Source organism: Aphis gossypii, unplaced genomic scaffold (assembly GCF_020184175.1).
Source record: "Aphis gossypii isolate Hap1 unplaced genomic scaffold, ASM2018417v2 Contig00039, whole genome shotgun sequence".
In the NCBI taxonomy this organism is placed as follows: domain Eukaryota; kingdom Metazoa; phylum Arthropoda; class Insecta; order Hemiptera; family Aphididae; genus Aphis; species Aphis gossypii.
In genome coordinates this window covers 15320-38584 of record NW_026082988.1, presented here as the reverse complement: position 1 = coordinate 38584, position 23265 = coordinate 15320, and the positions used below count along the sequence as shown (strand labels likewise).

General features: G+C 30.1%; 2 protein-coding genes and 2 pseudogenes across 2 annotated transcripts; 2 read left to right on the top strand and 2 right to left on the bottom strand.

Moving 5' to 3' along the window:
- Positions 1-847: 847 nt before the first annotated feature.
- LOC126553000 (uncharacterized) lies at positions 848-2833 on the bottom strand. The gene is made up of 8 exons (XM_050208200.1): positions 2753-2833; positions 2584-2694; positions 2217-2527; positions 2019-2151; positions 1784-1960; positions 1618-1722; positions 1059-1554; positions 848-995 (listed from the first exon to the last, which is right to left on the bottom strand). Exons 1-8 carry the CDS (start codon positions 2820-2822, stop codon positions 971-973), a joined length of 1428 nt encoding a protein of 475 aa, XP_050064157.1. The 5' UTR covers positions 2823-2833; the 3' UTR covers positions 848-970.
- Positions 2834-3366: 533 nt separating this feature from the next.
- Positions 3367-5551, bottom strand: LOC126553005 (uncharacterized; annotated as a pseudogene).
- A 2213-nt stretch (positions 5552-7764) lies between these two features.
- Positions 7765-10156, top strand: LOC126553004 (putative nuclease HARBI1; annotated as a pseudogene).
- Positions 10157-18296: 8140 nt separating this feature from the next.
- On the top strand, positions 18297-22434 carry LOC126553001 (uncharacterized). The gene is made up of 5 exons (XM_050208201.1): positions 18297-18387; positions 21452-21650; positions 21742-21954; positions 22029-22184; positions 22325-22434. The coding sequence occupies exons 2-5, from the start codon at positions 21632-21634 to the stop codon at positions 22432-22434; spliced, it is 498 nt and encodes a 165-aa protein (XP_050064158.1). The 5' UTR covers positions 18297-18387; positions 21452-21631.
- The last annotated feature ends 831 nt before the right edge of the window (positions 22435-23265 follow it).

Below are 23265 nucleotides of genomic sequence, written 5' to 3'. Positions count from 1 at the left end.
TGACATTCAATGCATTCTTGGAGCGAATAACAAATATATGATTAAAGAATTGTCTATTGTAGACACAGAAACATGGGCGACTCAACACTGGATTTTTAAAAATTCAAAATCTATACAAGACAACAAGAGTCGAAAAACTAACAAGTGGTTAGAACGTAATTATCATCAGATATCTGTAGATTATGGTGATATAGAATATGAAGAACTTGACAGAATATTGAATTCTTTAAAGTCTACATACATTTACATCAAAGGTGAACAGAAAAAACAACTTATCATGGAGTTTATACCTCACGTCACAATCATCAACATTGAAGACTTGGGCTGTCCTCGACTGGAACAAATTTGTGATGAAGAAAATTTACCTTGCTGTATTTTTCATAAGGATTTAAATCTTAAACAATGTACATTCTATAAAGTATTTGCTATAAGGAAATGGTTTATAAATAATTCTTAAAAATTGTATACATTTTATTGAATAAACATGAAAATATTTTAACATTGTTTTTTTTTTTATTTATATGCTAATATACATTTATATATGATAGCATTTACACAGGTTTTTAAATATGTATGGGCTTCCATCAACCTGAAACAGAAAAAACATGATTATTAACAGGAAAAAAAAATATTATAAGAAAACATTGTAAACTAACTTAAATATCTAACAATTATACATTATAAATATGAAAAAACTTAATTATCTATCAATTATACATTATAAAGGGGGGAAATACTGTAAGTTTATACACTAATCTAACTTAAAAACATTCTGTTAGACAGTATTTACAATAATTTCAATTTGAGTTATTTTACAATCGTTGGTGTATCCAGCGTGACATCTAAATACAAAAGTTATATACAATAATCTATCTCAAATATAACAAACTATATAACGTATAATATTTACAATAAAACTAATTAACAGAAAAAAATATACAATATATAAAAAGTAATGTTGAAGTTCTGTCTACTCATCCTCTGGTTCATCTCCCCTGTAAAATTAAGATAAAATGTTAGTAAAATAATTTTAATATGTATATATTCTAATAACTTACTCTATACTGTAATGTCCATGGGCTAGTGCATTTATTTTATCTTCTAACACCACCCTCTTATCATCATAGTTGTTATAGGTCAGCTTCCTGGTCTTTATCGTTACTAGCTGGTGGTTGAATGACCGTATTGATACATTCTCCTTGTATGCCTCCACTCCAGCTTCACCAAACAAACACTTCCTATGGTCTTCCATCGTCATGTGGTTCTTAACAACATGAGCTCTGATACCCTTCGCCTTGATCTTTTCACCACCAACTCTGTCCTCTGCTCCAGCATACACATTAAAAGCGTAGGACTTTGCCCTCAACGCACAGAACTCGGTAATCACATTCCCATCCACCTCATCAGAAAAGTACCCCGGAGACTTCTTTCTTTCTGCCACATAGCACGGATGGTCATTGAGCAGGTTGGCGGTGTCCATCCGGTCCAACAAGTTACGATTAACCGCCAAGTCCACATAAAAATTTTCAGTATCAATATGATATACTAGTGAATCTGGAAAAATAATGATATTAAATTAATATATTATATACATGAGTATAGTTTTAATATATTTACCTGTATCAGTGTACATTAATTTAATTTTGTCTCTGTAGAATTTCTTCATTACATTATAATGATAATCATACATCAATGTCTTAGATATGTCCAGCACTGCAAATCCTGTAAATAATAATTGTGTTAATAAATGATAAAAGTGTAATTTAAAAAAAAGTATATTTACCAATATAAATAGGTTTGTCAAATCTAATAATCTTATTCTCTAGGGCGACAGCATTAAGGTTCTCATTGTAATTTGTACAGTGTTTGAACGTACACTTGTTTATAAGTTTTTGCAATCTCCTTTCACATGACACCAACTCCATCTTCATCTCCTTCCTCTTCGATTGCATTGTTTTACCTGTAAAAATAAAAATGTTAGTAAAAATAGAATAAATTTAATAAATAAAGTGACATACCAAATACAGCGTTATTCATTAATTTAAAAAAGTCTTTCTCAAAATCATTCTTTGCCTTCTTCCTCATCTCGGTGTTCAACTCAATATATTTAGCCAGCCAGTCAGACTGGTTGAATTGTATTACTCTATGTACCTGTAAAAATAAGAAAATTTTTTTAAAAAATCTGTTTAAAAATCATATAAAATATAAATATTTACCTTTTCAACTATAAGTCCATTTTCAATCGCCTGCTGCAGGTTTCGATAGTGTATAATATAATTATCCTTCTTTTCGAACGTTGCCATCAACTTCCTTACCTTCGAACCACTTGGCATACTGTTTTGTGGTAAGAAAGGCAGGTCGTTATGCTCGTTGTGTAGGTGTTGTGGGTACGTCACGTCCACCTCATACACACGTCCTATTGGGGAGGTGTCATTCAAATCATCTAATCCATTCAATGTAGGTTCAACCCACTTGAATCCATCGTATGGCATGTACTGAGACATTGCCCATCCATACAAGTTGTTACCTATAAAATAAAAATAAATTAAGTTTGAAAAAATCTGTTGTAAAAATTATACTTACAGTCCTGATAAATTATCCATGATTTATCCTTCGTCTCGTTGTATCCCGGGGTCTTGACATTATTCGCCTTCGCATACCGTTTGCTCGCTTGCACTAGTCCACCACGTATACCTATAAAAATAAATAAGATTATTATATGTACATTTTTAAAAATAATATATATACTAACCATTTTCGAACATCAGCAACATGTCGTAATCATGCAATAACTGTAGCTTTTGACCGGTAAACTTAAGCATCGCGTCAAAACTCAAGCATGGGGCGGTGAAATAATGACCGGCTTCCAGGTTGTACGCGCTCATACATAGGTCGCGGAAGTTTTCAAAGACGTCCGCCAACAACAGCACATCGATCTTCAAATACAAGTCACTGTAGTCACCAAGCGTCTTACAGTCGAAGTGGTCCCAGACCTCCTTCGCGTGCTCAAACTCATTATCCTTGATCCCGGTCTCTGTCAACGTACTATAAAAATCTTGCTTCCTCGGTAAACTCATATCCTTCAGCCGCTCCCAACTATCCGTGTACTCGTACGGGTACACACCCTTACGAGTCACGAGCGGCATATCTCCGGTGACAAAATGTTTGGCTGTCTCACGGAAGTTGTCATGTTCGGGTGTAACCAAATTTTCAGCCAGGGACGACAGACTCGACGCCATAAACCGAACAGTGAAGGTACTACTTATATATTTCGAGAAAGATATATTTTCTCTTCGCTGTTCGGAATAACGTTGATAGTCTGAGTATCATATCCAAGTTCCGTTACTAAGTCAATAGATTGCGTCATAGTTTGATAGATTATGGAAAAAGACGGGGACAAATTTAGGTTGTTGTAACTCTAAGTTACACCTAGAGCACAAAGTCTGCCTAAATTTCCCCGTCAAATGATCGTGATCCCTAACCTTATCGCCCCCGGCTAAACAACATTTACATAAATTACACGTATTACACTCTTGATGTGTTTTTCTTCGCCCTCACTCATTTTTATAGGAAAATTTGTCTTCATCAGTTTTTCAATTTTCTGGGCCACCTCAACTATCATCTCCACAAAATGTCTCGCCACGTCCGTTCTGTCTTCGCTGCCTCTGTAGATTACCGGCCCCGCCGGTATCTCGTACTCTTCCAATAACTCCTCCGGTACGTTGTCGCTCGCCTTCACTAAAAACCCGTAACTCATCGCTTCGTGTCTCTGTATAATTGTAGTACTCTCGCCTTTCTTTTCCTCCGTCTTCACCAACAATGCTTCGAAATCCGCGTAAATAACAAAATGGTGTCGCTGTGTCTTTTTCCACGCCTTAAACTCAATGCTATCACCCTCCTTCGGCATCTCCGGTAGAATCGGCTTGTGCGCCCCGCAAATCAATTTGTGCTGGTTTAGAGCCTCATGCCCGCTCAGCTTGTATTTTAAATTTCGGTTGTCGAAACTGGTAAAACACCTTTTACAAAACACGACACGCCCATCATGTCCGGTTTTTTGTTTACGTATGAGTCGGGAAAAATTTGAAATGTATGTATAATGCGAGTTGTCACCGTCCGTTATCAGTAACAGGTCGAAGTGATTGGATTTTTCTTCGTCAACAACACGTAGCGGGTAGACCTCATACCTCGGCAATTTCGGTATTTGAAATTTTTTATCGAGGCCGTACACGTTTATGGACACGTTAATATTATTTTTTTCAAATTTCGGTATATCTGAGAGAGGTGTAGGGAAGGTGATGCAATCAAAATTATATTTATCTTCATGTTGCATGTAATTTTCTCCGACACGGCATACCGCCGTCCCCGTCACATGCCTCGCGAGAATCGCCCACTTGAAACAATACCGGTCTACGTTCTGTGGGTTTACAGTCGCTCGCTTCCTGTCGATATACACCGGTAACTCTATATACGATGATCCGCCCATCGGAGTATATTTGTACACCGCCAATAATAACCCGTCTATGGATTCTAAAACAAAACCACTACCTCTCCCCATATATTCATCCTTCTCCTTCATCAACTTCATATACGCTATCTCTACAATCGTTCTAATATCACTGTCGGAAAAAATTTCTACCGCTGAAGTCTTGAATGCCCTGTTCTCCGATGAGTTTGGTACGTTCGGACGGTTATAGGTCGCCTCAAGTTTCAAATTAAATTTAATCGCATGTTTTTGTACGTACGTTTTCAATAAATTTATTAGCTCAGGTATAAGTGGACGGAGAAAGTCTGAATAAATTTTTGTATTGGTGATATTTTTAGCGTAGTACCACACGATCTTCCTATTTTCGGACGACGAAATTTCATTAAACCCGGGGGATTTAACGAGATCCATACGCGCCTTTTTTGCTCTAGCAGCTAAGGTGGTGTTGGCAACAGGTTAGGTTAGGTTAGGTTTTTTTAATAAAACTAATTTAACGACACGTAATTTTAAAAATTTATTTTAAATCTTACGATATTTCTTAAAAAAAATCTACGGAGGAAAAATCAGCGGGTCTTTTAAAAATTTAATAAATTCGGATAAATTAAATAAAACTAACCTGTATCGGCGTCTTGCATTTCATATGCATCCATTGCGAACATACATATGTCATCTTCGGATAACACGCGCGATCCGCCAGCCGGGACATCTTCGGATAACACGCGCGATCCGCCAGCCGGGACATCCGATACAAAAATTTGAGGCGCTATTTGAATCTGCGGGGTGGTAGGAGGCGCGAACTGTATCACGCTTGGTCGTGTTTGCTGATCGATGATCGGAGCAGCAGGCAATGGTCTCAAATGAGCCGGAACGTTAATGATACCTTAGGAAAAATAATAAATAAAAATATTAGATATAAATAAGATACAGTTTAAACTGTTATTACATACCATGAGCGTTCTTCAAATGTTTGTTGAGGCCGGTCTTGAAAGAAAATGTTGATGGACATACGGTGCATGGGAATCGAATTCCGAGATGAGTTTTTTTATGGGCGACCAAATTACGCTTCATGGTGAAAACTGACTGACACTGATCGCAATTAAACATGATGAAAATAAAGTGTTTAAACACTTGGAAAAATTAACACTGAGAAAAATTGTTAATACTGTTGTGTAAGGACTGTGAAAACACGGAGAGAGCAAAGGCAAAGTAAACGCTATAGATGTCTAGAACAGACTGATTGTACATCGGTCGACAACAGAGCAAGTGTCTTAGCATTTGCGGCGATGAAGACAAATTAAGCCAGGGCTAGGTAAAATATTAATTGGGTATTTACCATGATAATTGTGTACATCGCTTTAGATTTTTAATTATTTTGGATATCAATGTATTGGGCAGAATTTCATTACCGATTCTAGAAACTGACCTGCGCGTGTAGAGCACAATAGAACGAAAGACCGGCTGGGACAGGCCATTCCGTTAACAATAGAGCATGTTACATATAACGCATACCGTGCCATCGTGTTGTTTACGCAGCATTTGACAAAAATTTTGATTATTATATTATTTCGAGCTAACTTTTATAAAAATAGTTGTTATTATCGACATATACCGCTTTGAGATTATAAAGAATTATAAAATTTGTTTGATTATATTTATTGATAGGAAAGATTATTTAATTAAAATACATCAAGTAGATACGTAAGTATTAAAATAATAAAAACTGATGAAGTACTACCACATTTCAGATCTACTTGAACCGAATTCCGCATTACGTGCATCTTCAATAGTTGATATATTTTTTACATCGTATATAATATCTAATTCGTCTAAAAATTTATTTCTTTTACAATTTTCATTAATTTTATTCCTTATAATTAAATTATTTTTACTTATAATACAATTTAAATCGACATCTTTACATTTTAATTCTAATATCTTAAAAATTAAATTACACCAATAATTTGAGCTAACCGGATTTGATCGTTGAGTGATACTTTTTAGACTAATTTTTTTTTTCTAAAAATCATGTCCTCTGTCACATTTTATCTCATATACGCTTTCAAATAGCTCACGTAATAATACCTCGAAATCATATCCTGAAAATTTCTCAAGCTCGTCTACATAATAGATAAAGTATTCATGAACGAAATAATAAATATAAAAAATGTTGTATGTAAACGTAATGTCTAATAAAATAATTGTTTCGCTATAAACGTATCTGAATAAATCTAATAGTATACTGTGTTGGTAAAAATAATTTGTGATGCGTTTTATAACACGTCTGGTTTAAAACTCATGTGATTTTAAAAATATAACCCACCAAAAGATTTATACACAATGGTTGTTCAGTGAAACCTTTGAAGAATAGATGATGACATACTGAGAATTGTATGATAGTCGGAGAAACATACGAAATTATTTTCAAATAATATTATTAAATGAAATTTACGGTGGTGGCTCGAATATATGTACAATAATATGGTACATGTACGGTAATATGGTACGTGTACAATAATATGGTGTGTGTGTGTGTACAACAATATGTTGTGGCAATTCTATTTTCACATATTTTACTTCGATAATATCTTATTAAGTATATCAGGTTTGATTAAAATTTTCAATGGGTTAGAGTCGAAGTGGGGAAAAATGTGAAGGACAGAGGTCTGACATACCCAGCTCGAATCTAACGCAGAGTATTATATTTTTGTAGTCTAAATTTCTAGACATAAATCTAATTCCCGTAAAATACTGCTACTATTATTTTCATCTATATTATTTAAACTATCTGATAGAAATAAAGTGAAAAATGTATCGTCTTGAATTCTTATGAACTATTGTAACACAAAATACTTAATTTTTTTATATAAAAAGTGTTGTATGTAAACGTAATGTCATATATAAACGTATCTGAATAAATCTAATAGTATACTGTGTTGGTAAAAATAATTTGTGATGCGTTTTATAACACGTCTGGTTTAAAACTCATGTGATTTTAAAAATATAACCCACCAAAAGATTTATACACAATGGTTGTTCAGTGAAACCTTTGAAGAATAGATGATGACATACTGAGAATTGTATGATAGTCGGAGAAACATACGAAATTATTTTCAAATAATATTATTAAATGAAATTTACGGTGGTGACTCGAATATATGTACAATAATATGGTGCATGTACGGTAATATGGTACGTGTACAATAATATGATAAGCGTAATTGATTACCACGGGGGCGGTGTAAAAATACGTCACACACGTAGTGGATCAGGCGGTGTGGCTCATGCGGAACATACGTCACACACGTAGTGGGCGGAGGGGTCAGCGGCTAAAGGATCAGCGGATCAGCAAGGATCAGGGGCTCATACATCAGAACTGTTCAAATCATACTACTGATATGTACAATGATGACTTTTATTTTGATAATTTTTATACTGTGCAAAAAATACCAAAAAGGTATATTAGAGATATGCAAAATCCCATTGAATTCTTTAACGACACACAGTTTTTTGATAGGTTTCGATTTCCTAAATACATTGTTTTAGAAATTTTATTGCCAATAGTGTTAAAAAATATAAATCCAGTAATCGATCTAAGAGGACTACCATAAGTCCCATTATGAAACTTTTGACTGCACTAAGATTTTACGCTTAGGATGTTATCAGGTATGGCAAATTTAGTTTTCAGTTATTATAACAGTGATGATATTGATCTATTAATATAGTTTATTTAAATTAAGAGAGTGAATGGTGATGTATATGGAATAAGCCAACCTTCTATAAGTCGCATAGTAAAAGAAATTTCAACTGCTTTGTGCCATTCACTACAAACCTGGGTTAAGTTTCCTAGCATTGAAAGTATTCCAGAAATAAATAAATCAGTTTTATCAAATAGCCCAATTTCCTGGTGTTACAATGGTCATGGATTGTACCCATATACAAATTAGCAGTCCAGGCGGTGAAAAAGCAGAGTTTTATCGAAATAGAAAAGGTTGGATGTCCTTAAATGTCCAACTTATTGCAGGACCAAAGATGCAAATTTTTGATGTTGTTGCTAGATGGCCAGGATCAGCTCATGATTCTAGAATATTTGAAAATAGTAAAGCATGGAATATAATAAACCAAGGGTAAATTCATTAAAAAATGTATTTATAGATATTAGATTATCAAACTAAATAATGACTCTTTATTAAAAAAAAAAACATAAACCAGAAACATAAGAATATTAACCAGTTTTCTTAAACCTAAAAAAATTATTAAAATAATCAAAACCCCTCGAAAAACCTTTGATCAAAAAAAAAAAAAATTATTGTTCTGATTAATATACTTAATAATATAATACTACTAATTTCATAACTAATCTTTTTCATGAAAAAATTATAGGTCTAATAATGGTAAATGTTTAGCTGATGGTGGTTATGCTCAAATAAGATTTGTCTATACTCCACATCCAAATCCTCAAACAGCAGCAGAAAAAAAGTATCAAAAATCTCATATTAAAACTAGGAATGTAATAGAAAGAGTTAACGGATTACTTAAAAGCCGGTTTCGATGCTTACAAAGGAAACTTGGTACACAGTTACAAACATCAACTAGAATAATAATTGCCTGTGTTATATTACATAACATTTGTATTCATTACAAATTTAATAACATTATAGAAGAAAATTTTTCTGAAAACCTTCAAACATCTATAGCACAAGTTAACTCTAATGATATAAGAGATAGTTTAGTCAGAGACGAATTTATTGCTGGTAATTTTTCATAAAGTCACAATATGACCAATCTTTTTTATTGACATTAACAATTTAAACAATTTAAAAACAATATAATAATATGACTTCTATTATAAAAATATTTTCAAGTAATAAACATGTATTTTTTTAATTAATAAAGTATAAATACGACTAACAGACTTTTCTATTAAATAATAACAATTTAAAAACAATATAAGTATTTTTATGTAATTAACATATAAATAATTAATAATAAAATATAAATATGACTAACAAATTTTTCTATTAAATAATAAAAATTTAAGCAATTTAAAACCAATATAATATTAAGTACTTTTAAGTATTTTTAAGTAATTAACATATTATAATTATTTAGGTAATGATAAAATATAAATATGACTAGTCTCTTTTGTTATATAATCACAGTTTATCGTGGGACATCGTGTATAGATACATGTATAATTATTAATTTTCATTAAGCTTCATTTTTTTATTTTTTATTTTTAGGTTAAGTAATTCAAGTTTTTTTTCATACAAATTTACTTCTAAAGCATGAATTGTTTTGTCTTGTTCAATTAAATTAATTTGCCTTTTAATCCTTAATTCAGCCTCATGTTTGAAAGTTTCCAAACGTTTCTGTTCAAAATCCTCTATAAAATACAAAGTAATAATATTAAGGAGAGTTGGGCAGTGCTTATATAATTTAAGATAGTTTTATAAAGCTAGGTATAAGTATAAGTAAGGTTATTGGATGAGTACTATTTTTCTAAAAAATGTAATATTTTAAGGAGGCAATATATTTATATTAAATTTGTTGGATAGATATTTAAAGATATGATAATTACCATTTTTTTTTATTTTGTCGTAATCTTTTTTTCCTGTTGAACATGTTTTTGGTGATTTAGGTGAAATAATATTAGATGTAGTTGTTATAAAATAGACTGGTTGATCTGAAACTGTTTTGTTTTCTATTGTTGTTGGTACACTGCATTGTAATGGTATGTAATCACTATCCGGTATGTCAATTAATTCAATATCAGTTATTTCATTTAAAAATTGATCTGCTGTACAGTCATTAATAATTGGTTGACAAGATGGGCCTCCACCGGTTGCATATTGATGTCTTTTGTGTCTCTTATTTCTGTCTTTCTAGCCTGTTTGATATTGTCCCATTTTTTCTTAAGCTGGTCAGGAGAACGCTAAACATAAAATAAAATATTACACAATGGGAAAATTAATAAATAAATAAAATATTTGAACAAATTATAGATCAATACAAATGTATGATACTTACAGTAGCATTTAATCCTGTGCTATTAAACTCATTGGCCAATAATTCCCAAGTATTTCTTTTGTCAGTCACTGTTGAATATTGCTTACCAACTTTTTCTAATATAAATCTGTGTTTATACACTAGTTCAGAAAGAAGTGACAATTCATCAGGTATAAAAGGTTTATTTTTTGTCTTTGACACGTCTTTTTCAACAATACTTCTATCCATGTTTGAATTAAAGAATAAAAAAACAATAGCTAATAATTATATTTTGTTTTTTTTTTAAGTATATTATGAGTTTAAAAATAATTTGTTAAATTTAAAATAAAATTTTAAGTGATAACAACAACGAATATGATAATAACGATGCCAATGACGTTTTCTTTTCCAAGAAATTAGTATATTCTTAACTAAGAATTTTGTAACGACTTAGAAAAATCTAAACGAAAATCTTAGCTGAGAATTATCTTTTTTTTTCTCTGAATACCTTCTTCAAGAACTATCTACGAATTTTCCTACACAAGTTAATTCTTAGAATTTACTTAGTACTTTCTATGAATCCGGCTATAAGTATAGGTACATAAGTATATAGGTACTATTTTTAATTTTTATATTTAGGTATTTGTTTTATATTATACTTTTGTATTTATAGTAGATACTATCTACATTAACATTCGTACAGTTTTAAATATTAAGTGTATACTAATTACTAATATATGTTGTATAGAATATATGTATATTATTATATTTATAAAACTGATACTTTTATAAGTGTATTTGAAAATTGAGTTTTTTTTTTTTTAATATTGTTTTTAAAGATATCGCTATTCCGCCACTCGACCGTCGGAGTATATTAACTGTATTATAAACTTCAATTACTGAAACATGTACCTATTAGCTAGGGAAACCCGTGCTACGTTTTTAAATACCAATTTGCTATTTATATTTTTGTTTTGCTATTATTATAATATAATCATTGCGAATGTGTTTATTCGTATTTACTGTTAATTTGAATTTGTAATAGTTTGTATAAATTATTATTAAATGTTAAGATTAGATTCAAATAGGTAGTATTATATAATATAAAATTAAATTCGACGTTAGTTATTAATACATTTTACACTATGTAGAATTATTTTATAAACCTATATGTATAATATATTATTTTATTTTATTTTAATGAGTTAATTAACAACTTATCTTTCATATATAATATAATATGTATTAACTTATTTACTTATATAAATTATAAATATATAGGTATATTATATTTAATAATTATAATAGTGTAGAATCTACAGTGCCTATCTATTTTTTTTTGTATGTATCATTTTTAAATTAATCATTATATTATATAGCGATGAATTACTTAGTGTTAAATATTAATATTATAATAGGCCATAAGGTATGTTGAATATCTATACAATAAATGCAACATTTTAGGCATAATAGTATATACTATTATATATAATGGATATTTAAGTATAAACTTAAAATTAATTGAATACCTACTCATAAAACAATACTTGTTTAATATTAAATATTGTATGTTTAATTAAAAGTAAATTTTTGAAGTAAACTAAATATTAAGTTGTTATGATCGTTAAAAGATTGAATAAACATCAATTATTAATATTTGTTTAAATATTTAATTAAATCTTTATTCAACGTTATTATATGCATGGTAATTTAATATTTAAAAATAATCGTTAATACAATGTACATTAAACTTGATAATTAAACATTTAGGATTTAATGAAATCCAAATGTTAATCGAAGGTTTAACATTGGAAAATGTTATGTGGGATACATTATTGTATAAATCCGTAACATGATAACTAAAGGCCTGGATTTTTATGCATTTGCATATTTTTTTTTTTTGAACAGTCGAAAAAATTTCTAGGTAAGCTACAAGTTTTAATTAAAGCCAATAGATCCTAAATATAAAGTTATATTTTGCATATTTTGTCATTTTTGACATGTACTAGGTACATATTTCATCCCTTTTTCAATATAAAACTGAATAAAGAATATATTGTAAAAATAATTATATGAAAAAATACGTCTACACAATTATTCCATACTACTATATTATGGAAAACTTATGGAAAACCTTATATAAAATTTTCAATTCTTAGCTATGAATACTCTGTTCAGAATATAAAAATGTAGCTAGTAGTAATTAGTATTGTAATGTAATAAGCTTTTGTTTTTATTATTTTATAAATCAGGACATTTGCATGATATTGCCAATTTTGTGGCCAAACACACTTTACAGTCTTCTGAAATATTTAATCGTTTGAAATTTACTTGTAAATTAAATTTTTCTTTTATTGGATACTCGAGCCAAATTATGATTTCCTTGTACGTGCAGATGGCACGAAAAAAAAATAATAGAAAATTTCAATATAAATATTTAGAAATATTCCATGGTTAGCTTATAATGAGATTAAAAAAAGAGCTTATTGCAAATGGTGTGTTGTATTTGTTTTTTCAGGCGGTGGATCAGGCAACCAGGTATTATTACATAGAAAAAAACAAATTTTCTTATTATTTATAAATATAGTAATTTTATAATTATTTCTTGTACTCATTAAAGAACCTAGTAAAATAGCCGATGATCAAGTATAAGAATGCTATGGCTGATTTATATGAACATTCTAAAACCAATTATCATATGATCTCTAGTCAAAGGCAAAAGACTTCTTAACAATCTTAACAAACTATGAAAATCGAGACCAACTACTACAGTAAACGTACTTCTCAGCAATCAAAAAAGAGAAATAATTGAACACAATCGTAAGAGACTTGATTAAAACTATACAGTTTTGCGCACGTAATAACTTTCCATTACGTAGTCCTCAAGAGTCAGGTTCACTTAAATTTGATAATGTACGTGAAGATTGTTTATCGGGTAATCAAGGAATTTTCCGAGGTTTATCCCTTTCACTGCTACAGACGCATATGCGCGTCCTGTACAATTTAAAATTAATTGGCTATAAATAAATAACAACAAATAGACCATTCTTATCTATGGACTACAAGGAGTAAATATGAATACAAAAGTTGCTATAAATCGTTCATAGCTCAAACTGAGTGTAAGCTAAAAACCAATCCTCGGTCTTTTTGGGACTTTGTCCGGAAAAATAAATCCAGTGATGGGATTCCTTATACAGTTCATTTTGGTAAAAATATTGGTTATGGCCCTGAATCAGTTTCTAGTCTCTTCTCTTCTTATTTTAGCACCGTGTATGCCACTCCCTCTTCCAGCCAAACTCCTGTTATTTCCTTTTCTCATTTTAACCTACCTAGTAACTGTTCCTTTACCACTAATGACGTCGAACTGGGTTTGTCTATGTTAAAAACTTCTAAGTCGGCTGGTCCTGATGGTCTGCCTGGGACGTTTCTATATAACATAAGATCCGCTCTCTGCTTTCCTTTATGGTTGTTATTTCGTCGCTCCCTTGACACGGGAACCTTCCCATCTATGTTCAAGATTAGCTCAGTCACGCCTGTATATAAGACTGGTGATAAAACTGATGTAAACAATTATAGGCCTATTACTATCCAAAATCATATTGCCAAAATCTTTGAGCTGCTTGTCCTGAGGAGTATTCAGCCATCAGTGAATTCTATCTTAGTTGATGAACAGTACGGTTTTAGACCTAGCCGTTCTGCTACTGCGAATCTGATAGTTTTTCATAATTTCATATTGGAGGCCATTGAAAACCGAACTCAGGTTGACGTCATTTTTACGGACTTCTCCAAAGCGTTTGATCGTGTAGACCATAAAATACTAATTGAAGTCCTATATAAAGCTGGATTTGGGGAGCTCATTCTTTCTTGGTTCAAATCCTATTTATCTGATAGGGTCCAATTTGTAAAAGTCTTAGGTTGTAAATCTGAAGTAGTCTGTGTACCTTCAGGTGTCCCTCAAGGGGGGCACTTATCCCCCTTGTTGTTTTCTCTATTGGTTAATGGTCTAAAACAGGTTATCCCTGATTCTATGTTCCTTATGTTTGCTGACGATTTGAAAATCTTCCGGATTATTGAGTCAGTAACTGATTGTGTAACCCTCCAGAAAGAGCTAGATGCTCTTGTTTTGTGGTTCAATTCTATGGGTCTATGCTTCAATGTAGGTAAATGCCAATCTATGTCTTTTGCCCGTAGTAGATATATTATTCACTACACGTACTTGATTAACGGATCAAGCATTAATATTGTTACTATGAAGAAAGACTTGGGTATTTTTTTATGTCCAAATCTCGATTTTCATTACCATATTGAGGCTGTTTGCTGTCGTGCATTAAAGATGCTCGGCTTTGTCATACGCACTTCTAAAGAATTTAGGCTCTCTAGTTCTCTCAAAGCTTTATATTGCTCCCTTGTACGGCCTCTTTTAGAGTATTCTTCTATTTTGTGGGACCCTTTTACGGCCGCAGACTCTTCTTGCATTGAGAGGGTTCAGAGGCGTTTTTGTTCTTCGGCGTCATTTATTTTGCAAATTCCACATCCACCACATGATTATAGGCCAGTGATGAATAAACTTGGACTTTTATCCCTGGCAGATAGAAGAGTTGATGCTAACTTGGTATTTTTGCATAAGCTGATTGACGGACGTGTGGATGCTCCCTCTCTCCTTTCTCTAATAAATTTTAAAGTTCCCTCTCGCTTAATAAGGTCTAATTCTCCCTTTGTTGTTCCTTTTCACAGCACTAACTATGGTAGGAATAATCCAATCCATCGCATGATGCGCATTTGTAATGAGCACCTATACTTCTCTTAGTAAGTTCTATTTTGTTTAATAATAACCCAGATAGCAATTTCATAATATTGGCGTTTCAATAACATTACAACTAGATTAAATTTCAAATATTATAATTTTAACTTTCTTATAATGTTTTATTAAGTTTAAAATAGTAATATATTTTTTAAAACATTTTTCTAATATCACGATTTTGTTTTTTTTGTAACATTTAATTTAGAACTACACCAAAACATTAATATGATATTTAGTAATCAATGTAAAGTAACATTATTTTGAGAATATTTGTTATATGTTTTCAGTTAGTTAAATTCATATTATTTTAATTGCAATTTTCTAAAAACATTATGATAATGTTAAATTAAAAATGTATTAAAAAAAAAAAATTAGCAATTATAATTATTATAGGTAGCTTTGTTGTATAAATTTGTTGTCGTGTGGGTCACTTTCTGTAGTCTGTAAATTATAATAAATGAGTTAAGTTTGAAATCAATAATATAAAATTATTGTATACATAAAATATTCTGAGCGATGACTTTTGTAAGACTGTATAAGTCTATAATTAGTAGTTACTGAGTAGCTTAATAAGTATAGGAATTTTGTGATATCGTCAACAGCGTTTACATGGAATTTGAACGCGTAAATACCCACTGCTGACCAACGACTGCATTTATTTTTACTTCTTAGTATCTCAACGAGAGAAATTAGTATTATTGAAGCTCATTGCAAAAGTGTAATTCATAATATTTATCATATTATTATTTATTATATTGTTATTTTTCGATAGAGTGCATCAGCGTACATACATTAGTACTCGCGTGTGTGTGTGGGTAATCAATGTACACAAAATACGATTATAATAGATGTCAATAATTGTGTATTTTTGTCATTTAACAAAATCAGTGGCCTACCACTGATAATATTCCAATGATAATATTATATTAATATTATATCGAAACTGTCTGGCGGCAGGCGTCAGTTTCACCCGTTTCACGAAATCGGCGATCGTCGTCCAAATGACTAAAATAATATTATTTTAATTGAAATAACTATTTATAGGTTCTACATTTGTAGCCTTCAATATAGTAAAAAACTAATAATTAATATGCACAGAAAATGATATATTTTTCAATTTATATGAAAATACTTTTATATGTATATTATATACATTTTTATTTAGCAATAAATCGTAATTAATATTTTTCATACTGGTTCAAAACATGAATATTTTCCCAAAAAAAAACATCATTTATAGGTTAAAAATTATTAACAAAATGTCAAAATGTATGCTATTAATTATTAAGTCATCGAGTATCAGACAAATTAATTGCTATAATAATGATCCCGTATTTTTAGACCAAATAAAGATTTTAAGTTCTATAAAGAACTTATAAGGTTATACATATTATATAATCATACGATACTACATTACTACGGTTAGTGATGGATAGTTCTATCGGGAAATCGTAATTTTCAAAAGAGGCATTCCTAGTTCCTACTTACGTTAAAGTTTTTATATTAAGGCTCTCTTAAGAACATACTTGGTAGGATCACTAGTATATTTTTTTTTTTATAATACACTTATGGTTTATTATTATTAATATTATAGTACCTATTTATTGAATATGGTCTATCAAACTGTGATCCGTGTTTAATAACCAATAGTAATACATTTAACTGAGTATTGACAATCATAATTCATAATTCACTTATTCGTGATATTGATAAAATAATAATAATCATGTTTGTGTTTGTGCTTTCATTATTCATAATTATTACCTATTATGTATTTACTATATTTATTAAATTTTCTACAACAATTCGAAAGGTTTTTCGAAAATAAAACAATTTTAATTATAATGGAAAATTCAAAATGACAAAACCCAGAAAAACTGTTCCACCTCCACATAAGGTAAGAATAAATTGTTTTATTAATTTTTACTTAAAAATAGTGATAATATTATGTAGATATTATTATGAATTTATATTATTGAAATAATATTTTTAGATAAATGGTAAGATTTATTATTTGTTAGTGGATAAACATATTATATTGTGGTACCTATGTGGTTGTGAAGGTAAGTATATAAATGCAAGAAGTATTAAATATCTAATTTTACACAATGGATACTTTAATATTAATAATAATTATCGAAAACTAATTTTTCTTTCGATAATGTTATATTGTATTATGGATTATAGTGTTGAGTTACACACTTAACTACAGTGCATAAGCGATTGCATGCGCCATACTAGCGCCCAGGATCCAGTTTACTTATAAGTTTTAATACTATTAAATTAAATTATTAATTATTTAATTAATAGTTTTAAACCGCACGTTGTGCTGAATTTTCTGCCGCAGGGCCGCTGGCTGTTGGCAGCTTGGCAGCCGCCAGCCATCACGGGATCACGTGATTATTTTGTCCGTTTTTGATTTGCAGACTTGCAGTTGTTTTTCTTTATCTAACCGTTAAACCGCGTCTCCGACCTCCGTCCAGCGACAATATGACTTTTGACTATTTGTGTTCCTTCTGTTTTCTGCGTGCTGTACGACGGTGCAGTTATACGTTGTCAGTGTTGTCACTTGTCACGTTGAATGTCGTTGAATTTCTAACCACGTTATTTTTGTGACTTAAGTCTGATTATTGTATTACAAGTTCGCCATTTCCCACAACTTAATCGCCGTAACAAACATTGTCGTTGTTCGTATTTCGTTTGTCTTCGTTCGGGGTTTGAGTTAGTGTGTATCGTCGTCCGTTGATATTGAAAAGTGTTTTTTTCTATCCGTTGAACTTATAACCACGTTTTTTTTTGAGACTGAAGTCTGTTTATTTTATTACAAATTCGCAATTTCCCACGACTTATTCGCCGTAAGCAGACATTGTCGTTATTCATTTGTCTTCGTTCGGGGTTTGAGTTAGTGTGTATCGTCGTCCGTCGATATTGAAAAGTGTTTTTTTTCTATCCTTTGAACTTATAACCACGTTATTTTTGTGACTTAATTCTATTTATTTTATTACAAATTCGCTATTTCCCACAACTTATTCGCCGTAAGCAGACATTGTCGTCGATTGTGAGTAGACCTGCATCGTTCATATTCATATACCAACAACAGTGCGACTACTTACATCAGGTGATATATAATAATTATTATATTAGGTGCATGGGCAATAAGTAGGTATGTTTATTATTTAATATTATAGGTACCTACTACCTAGGCCTATAATATATATCTAACCTACCTGTATAATAATATATATACTATATTATATGTTTATTTATTTTAGTACATTTTATTTTTTTATTTTATGGACATTTATATGCCTTAATAATTTATGTGGTTGAATTTTACTCGTTTAACTTATGACATTTACGACTTAGTAATTATATGAAATACCTAGGTATAGGTAAGTAGTATAATATAATACCTACCTAATAATTGTACTAATACCTATGTAATTTCTTACAAATTCTATTCATTTCTAATCTATAACAGTATAACTAAAATAATGAGTGAAAGTGAGAGAACTAAAAGAAGGGAAATTAGTTAAGAAATAAATATTCTTCACAATGTGTATTCTCATTCAGCTTCGAGAGATAATTTGAATATAAATACTCAAGTTAGTACTACTGATCAAACAAAACAGCAATTAGGGCCAAATTGTATACCTTGCAGAGTGCAGTTGAAATTGGCGAATCAAGTGTTTTATTTTCATCATTATCCTCGTCATTATCATATGATCATTCAAATCTGGTGACTCACCCAGAACAATCAACTTATTTAAGTTCTTCAATAATTTCAAAACCAGTTACTCCATCTCATTCTTCTGATAATACTTCAGATCATTACCCAGATTATTCTATTCAAAATTTTTTAGCATCCTGGGCTGTTGAGTATAATATACCACATAATGCTGTTAATGGTTTATTAAAAGGATTAAAGAAACATGAATGTTTTAATTATCTACCCGCTGACTGTCGGACCATATTAAAAACACCTTCTAGTGCTTCAAAACATATTCGCAAAGTTGAACCGGGTCTCTACCATCATTTTGGATTAGCTAATGGTATTAAATTGAATTTACCCTCAAATGTTGATGAAGTAAAAATTGCAATTGGTATAGATGGATTACCTATTTCCAAAAGTAGTAGTAATCAGTTTTGGCCGATTTTAGCTTACATAGAAGTTGAGTCTCCATTACCAAAACGAGTCTTTTTAGTGGGACTTTATTATGATACAGAAAAACCACATTGTAGCAATGATTTTCTATTAGATTTTGTCGAAGAAGCTAAAGAACTTACATCCAATGGTATTTTGATAAATTCTGTTAAAATTAATGTCATAATTAATGTTTTTTGTTGTGATTCCCCTGCTAAAAGTTTTATATTGAAAGTCAAAGGGCATAGTGGATTTTCTTCTTGTACTAGATGTAAAATTGAAGGTGAATATATAGATCATAGAGTATGTTTCCCATATACACGAGTTATGTCGACTAGTAGGGATCATAATTCCTATATTAACACTTCAGATGAAGATTTTCACGTGTATGATACAATTTCAAATTTAGCAGAGTTGCCTAATTTCGATGCTGTTTATTCATTTAGCCTTGATTATTTACACCTTGTTAATATTGGTGTTATGAAGAAATTGTTAATGCTTTGGGTGAATAAGGGTCCATTAAATATACGTATTCGAGCAAGGAAAATTGATGAATTATCAAACTTAATTTTGAAACTTAATTCTTACATTACTTCTGATTTTGTTAGGAAGGGAAGAAGTATACAAGAACTCTCTAGATGGAAAGCCACCGAGCATCGGTTTTTTTTGTTATATACTGGACCAATTGTTTTAAAAAATATAATTACTGAAGAATGTTATACAAATTTTATGACACTTAATATTGCCATGCTTATTCTTCTGAGCCCAAATTGTAGTTTTCTTGTTGATTTTGCTAAGGAGCTACTAGATTTTTTTGTAATGAGCTTTCAAAAAATTTATGGCCAACAATTTGTTTCACATAATGTTCATGGCCTACTCCATATCTGTGATGATTATTTAAGGTATGGCCCCTTAGATAACTGTTCTACTTTTGTTTTTGAAAACTTCATGAAAGAGCTCAAGTCATTTTTGAGAAAACATGACAAACCTTTACAGCAAGTAATTAATAGGTATAATGAAAAATATTTTATAAATTTGAATAATGGTTATAAAGGTAAAATTAAACAATTGCTAGAAGAAAAACCAGTACTAAAAAATCAGCATACTAATGGTCCATTACCAGGGCATTTAAATGGCATTGAATATTATACTCTTCTATATAAAACTATTAAAATTAAAATTCAAGATGAAAAAAATTGTTATATTTTAACCAAAAACAAAGATATCGTAAAATGCTTAAATTTTTGTTTAAGAGATGACGGTAACATTATAATAATTGGTCAAAAATTTAAAATAAAATCAGCATTTTATGAAACCCCCATTAACTCAACAATATTAGATATATTTGTAGTACAAAAACTGTCTGATAAAATTAAATGCTGGACTGAACATGACATTAAAAAAAAAATGATGATATTTGTTCACGAGAGTAAATATATAGCCATGCCAGTAATACATACTGACATCTAATTGAAAACAATTTTTTTTTTCAATTAGGTTATTATTTAAAATTTAAGTCCCTCAACACTAACATTTGTTTACTAAGTTAATTTTTCGCATAATATAATATTAAGACTATGGTTCTGTTTAGAAAGTAACTTATGATTAGCTTACATTTAATAAGTAACACTGTTTTCTGTGCATTGATAGATAGTTTTTTAATTTTAAAAAAATTTTATCAAGATAAGCACGTTTAAATTTGAATACTTTATTTCTATTATCATTTTCAACCATTACTTTTTCAAAAATTAAAATATTAAAAAACTATATAGTCAATGCTCAGAAAATATTCTTCCATAAAAATGTATTTAATGAGTAAATTTTCTATAAATTAAACCAGGTACCTACTCACAATTGTGGAAATAGGTATAGGTACACAATACATTATTGCTATAATGCTATATTATTGGCAAGACAAACAGAAAATAAATGTTTGCAGCCCCTCAAGTTAGATACACATTTAAAATATTATTAATTGTAAAAATAAGTTAATAATTAATATCAGTTAATAATTTATTTCTCGATTGTATTTAATTAGATAATGTTTGGGTAGAATATTGTTAACTTCACCGAAGACAATACAGTCTCAGTTGTACCTGATATATGGTTAAAAAAAAATATTTGTGCCTGGCCAAAAGATCAGAAAAACTCTCAAAAAATAATCGAAAGTCGAGTAAAGCCTAACAAGAATGATTTTTATTTTTACAACATTCGAAAAATGTCAGGAAAAACATATAGTTAGTGATAGTACTAGTATTTCTATTATTTTATATTTAAAAAAAATCTCTTTGTGTATTTTAGTAATTACGTTATATATTTTCTTTATAGCTTCGTTAGATAAGGCTAAATCGAAATTGCCCAAAGCAATGATAAAATCAGATTTGTCATCTACCGAAGATGAAAATTTTAATGGTGTACCAAAATATGATTTGAAACGCAGTGCATCTCCCAAAAACAAGTTATCTAAAAAAGTGAAACTTCACTCAGAATTTCAGCATGAAAGTTCTTCAAGTTGCCCACCACAGTATAACCCTGTAAAAGGTACTTAACCTACTTAAGCTCTATTATTTGAAATATTTTTTTCAGTATTTAAGTAAAAATTGTTTTTATTTCAGATACTATTGATGAAAATGTATTTTATTCACAATCTATCATAAATCAAATTTCTACTGTTTCTGATAATGATAGTTCTATCCTTAGCGATTTTGATGATTCCGATAAAGATCAAACATGGATTGCTAAACCAAAAAAAAATTCAGAAAAGGAATTTGGTAATACAAATAATTAATACATTCAATATATTATAGTTTATAGTACATCAAATACTTATTATCTTGAATATTATTGTATTATAAATTTATTAAATAATTTATATGATGAGTACCTATAGTAAAGTGTTAATGAATTTTAGATAGCATATCTCCATTAAAAGTAACGCCTACAAAATCTATTCCAAGCCCTGTCTTTGTTATGACATCACCCAGTGGACCATGGAGAGTAAGCACAGAAGTTATAATATAAATAACCTGGCCAGTGAGGTGAGCAGGAGCTAGAACCCCTAGTTATAAATATAATGAGATTATAAAATAAAGATTGTAATGTTATTATAACATACTTTGATACTATTGTGACACATTTAAATAATGTTGCGATAAGTTGTATTTAACATGATAATAATATTAATGTTAAAATGTTAATTGAACAACATTTCATTGGCCAAAAAACTCTAAGAAAATATTATATAAACATTAAAAAAGACAATTAGAACCACCTGAAAATGTTATAAAAATAACAAAAAAAGTTAGGTTTAACATTATAGTGATAGTTATTTTATAATGTTAGTAGAACAACATTTTTGCGGCCAAAAAACTCTAAGAAAATGTTATAGAAACATTAAAAAAGGTGCTTAGAACCTATCTGGAATATTATAGAAATTATAAGGTTATCTTTTTAACATTACTAAGACATTTTAAGAACGTAAAATTGCTATCTGGGAATCTGTTATTACTTATTTCTGTTTTTACCTTTGTTTAATTGTGTTTTATTTTTATTTTTATATAATCGCCGTATTGTTAGGCGTTTACCTATTTATTGTTATAATTCATGTTCATTACTACTAATTGTGTTGTACTATTGGGCTCTTATAGCCCGTTCACATTTAAATAAATAAATAAATAAATAACCGTTTTCAGAATTGAATTATCACCAATATCCAGGGAGTTATTAAATGTTATACATTTTGGATCTTTCAGGGGTTCTCAATATTGTCTGTGACTATACCTGTAGCTCTTATACCAATAGTTCTAGCCAATAGCCACACAGAATATTATAGTGCTTCATTTACCTTTTTGT

Excerpts from the sequence above, each read along its gene's own strand:
- LOC126553000 (XM_050208200.1), bottom strand. The coding sequence starts at position 2,822 with ATGCTTAAGTTTACCGGTCAAAAGCTACAGTTATTGCATGATTACGAC. Across the intron at positions 1,961-2,018 it reads AATGAATAACGCTGTATTTG|GTAAAACAATGCAATCGAAG; the intron begins GTATGTCACTTT and ends TTATTTTTACAG. Across the intron at positions 1,723-1,783 it reads TGACAAACCTATTTATATTG|GATTTGCAGTGCTGGACATA; the intron begins GTAAATATACTT and ends TATTATTTACAG.
- LOC126553001 (XM_050208201.1), top strand. Across the intron at positions 21,955-22,028 it reads ACAGTATAACCCTGTAAAAG|ATACTATTGATGAAAATGTA; the intron begins GTACTTAACCTA and ends TTTTTATTTCAG. Across the intron at positions 22,185-22,324 it reads AAATTCAGAAAAGGAATTTG|ATAGCATATCTCCATTAAAA; the intron begins GTAATACAAATA and ends AATGAATTTTAG.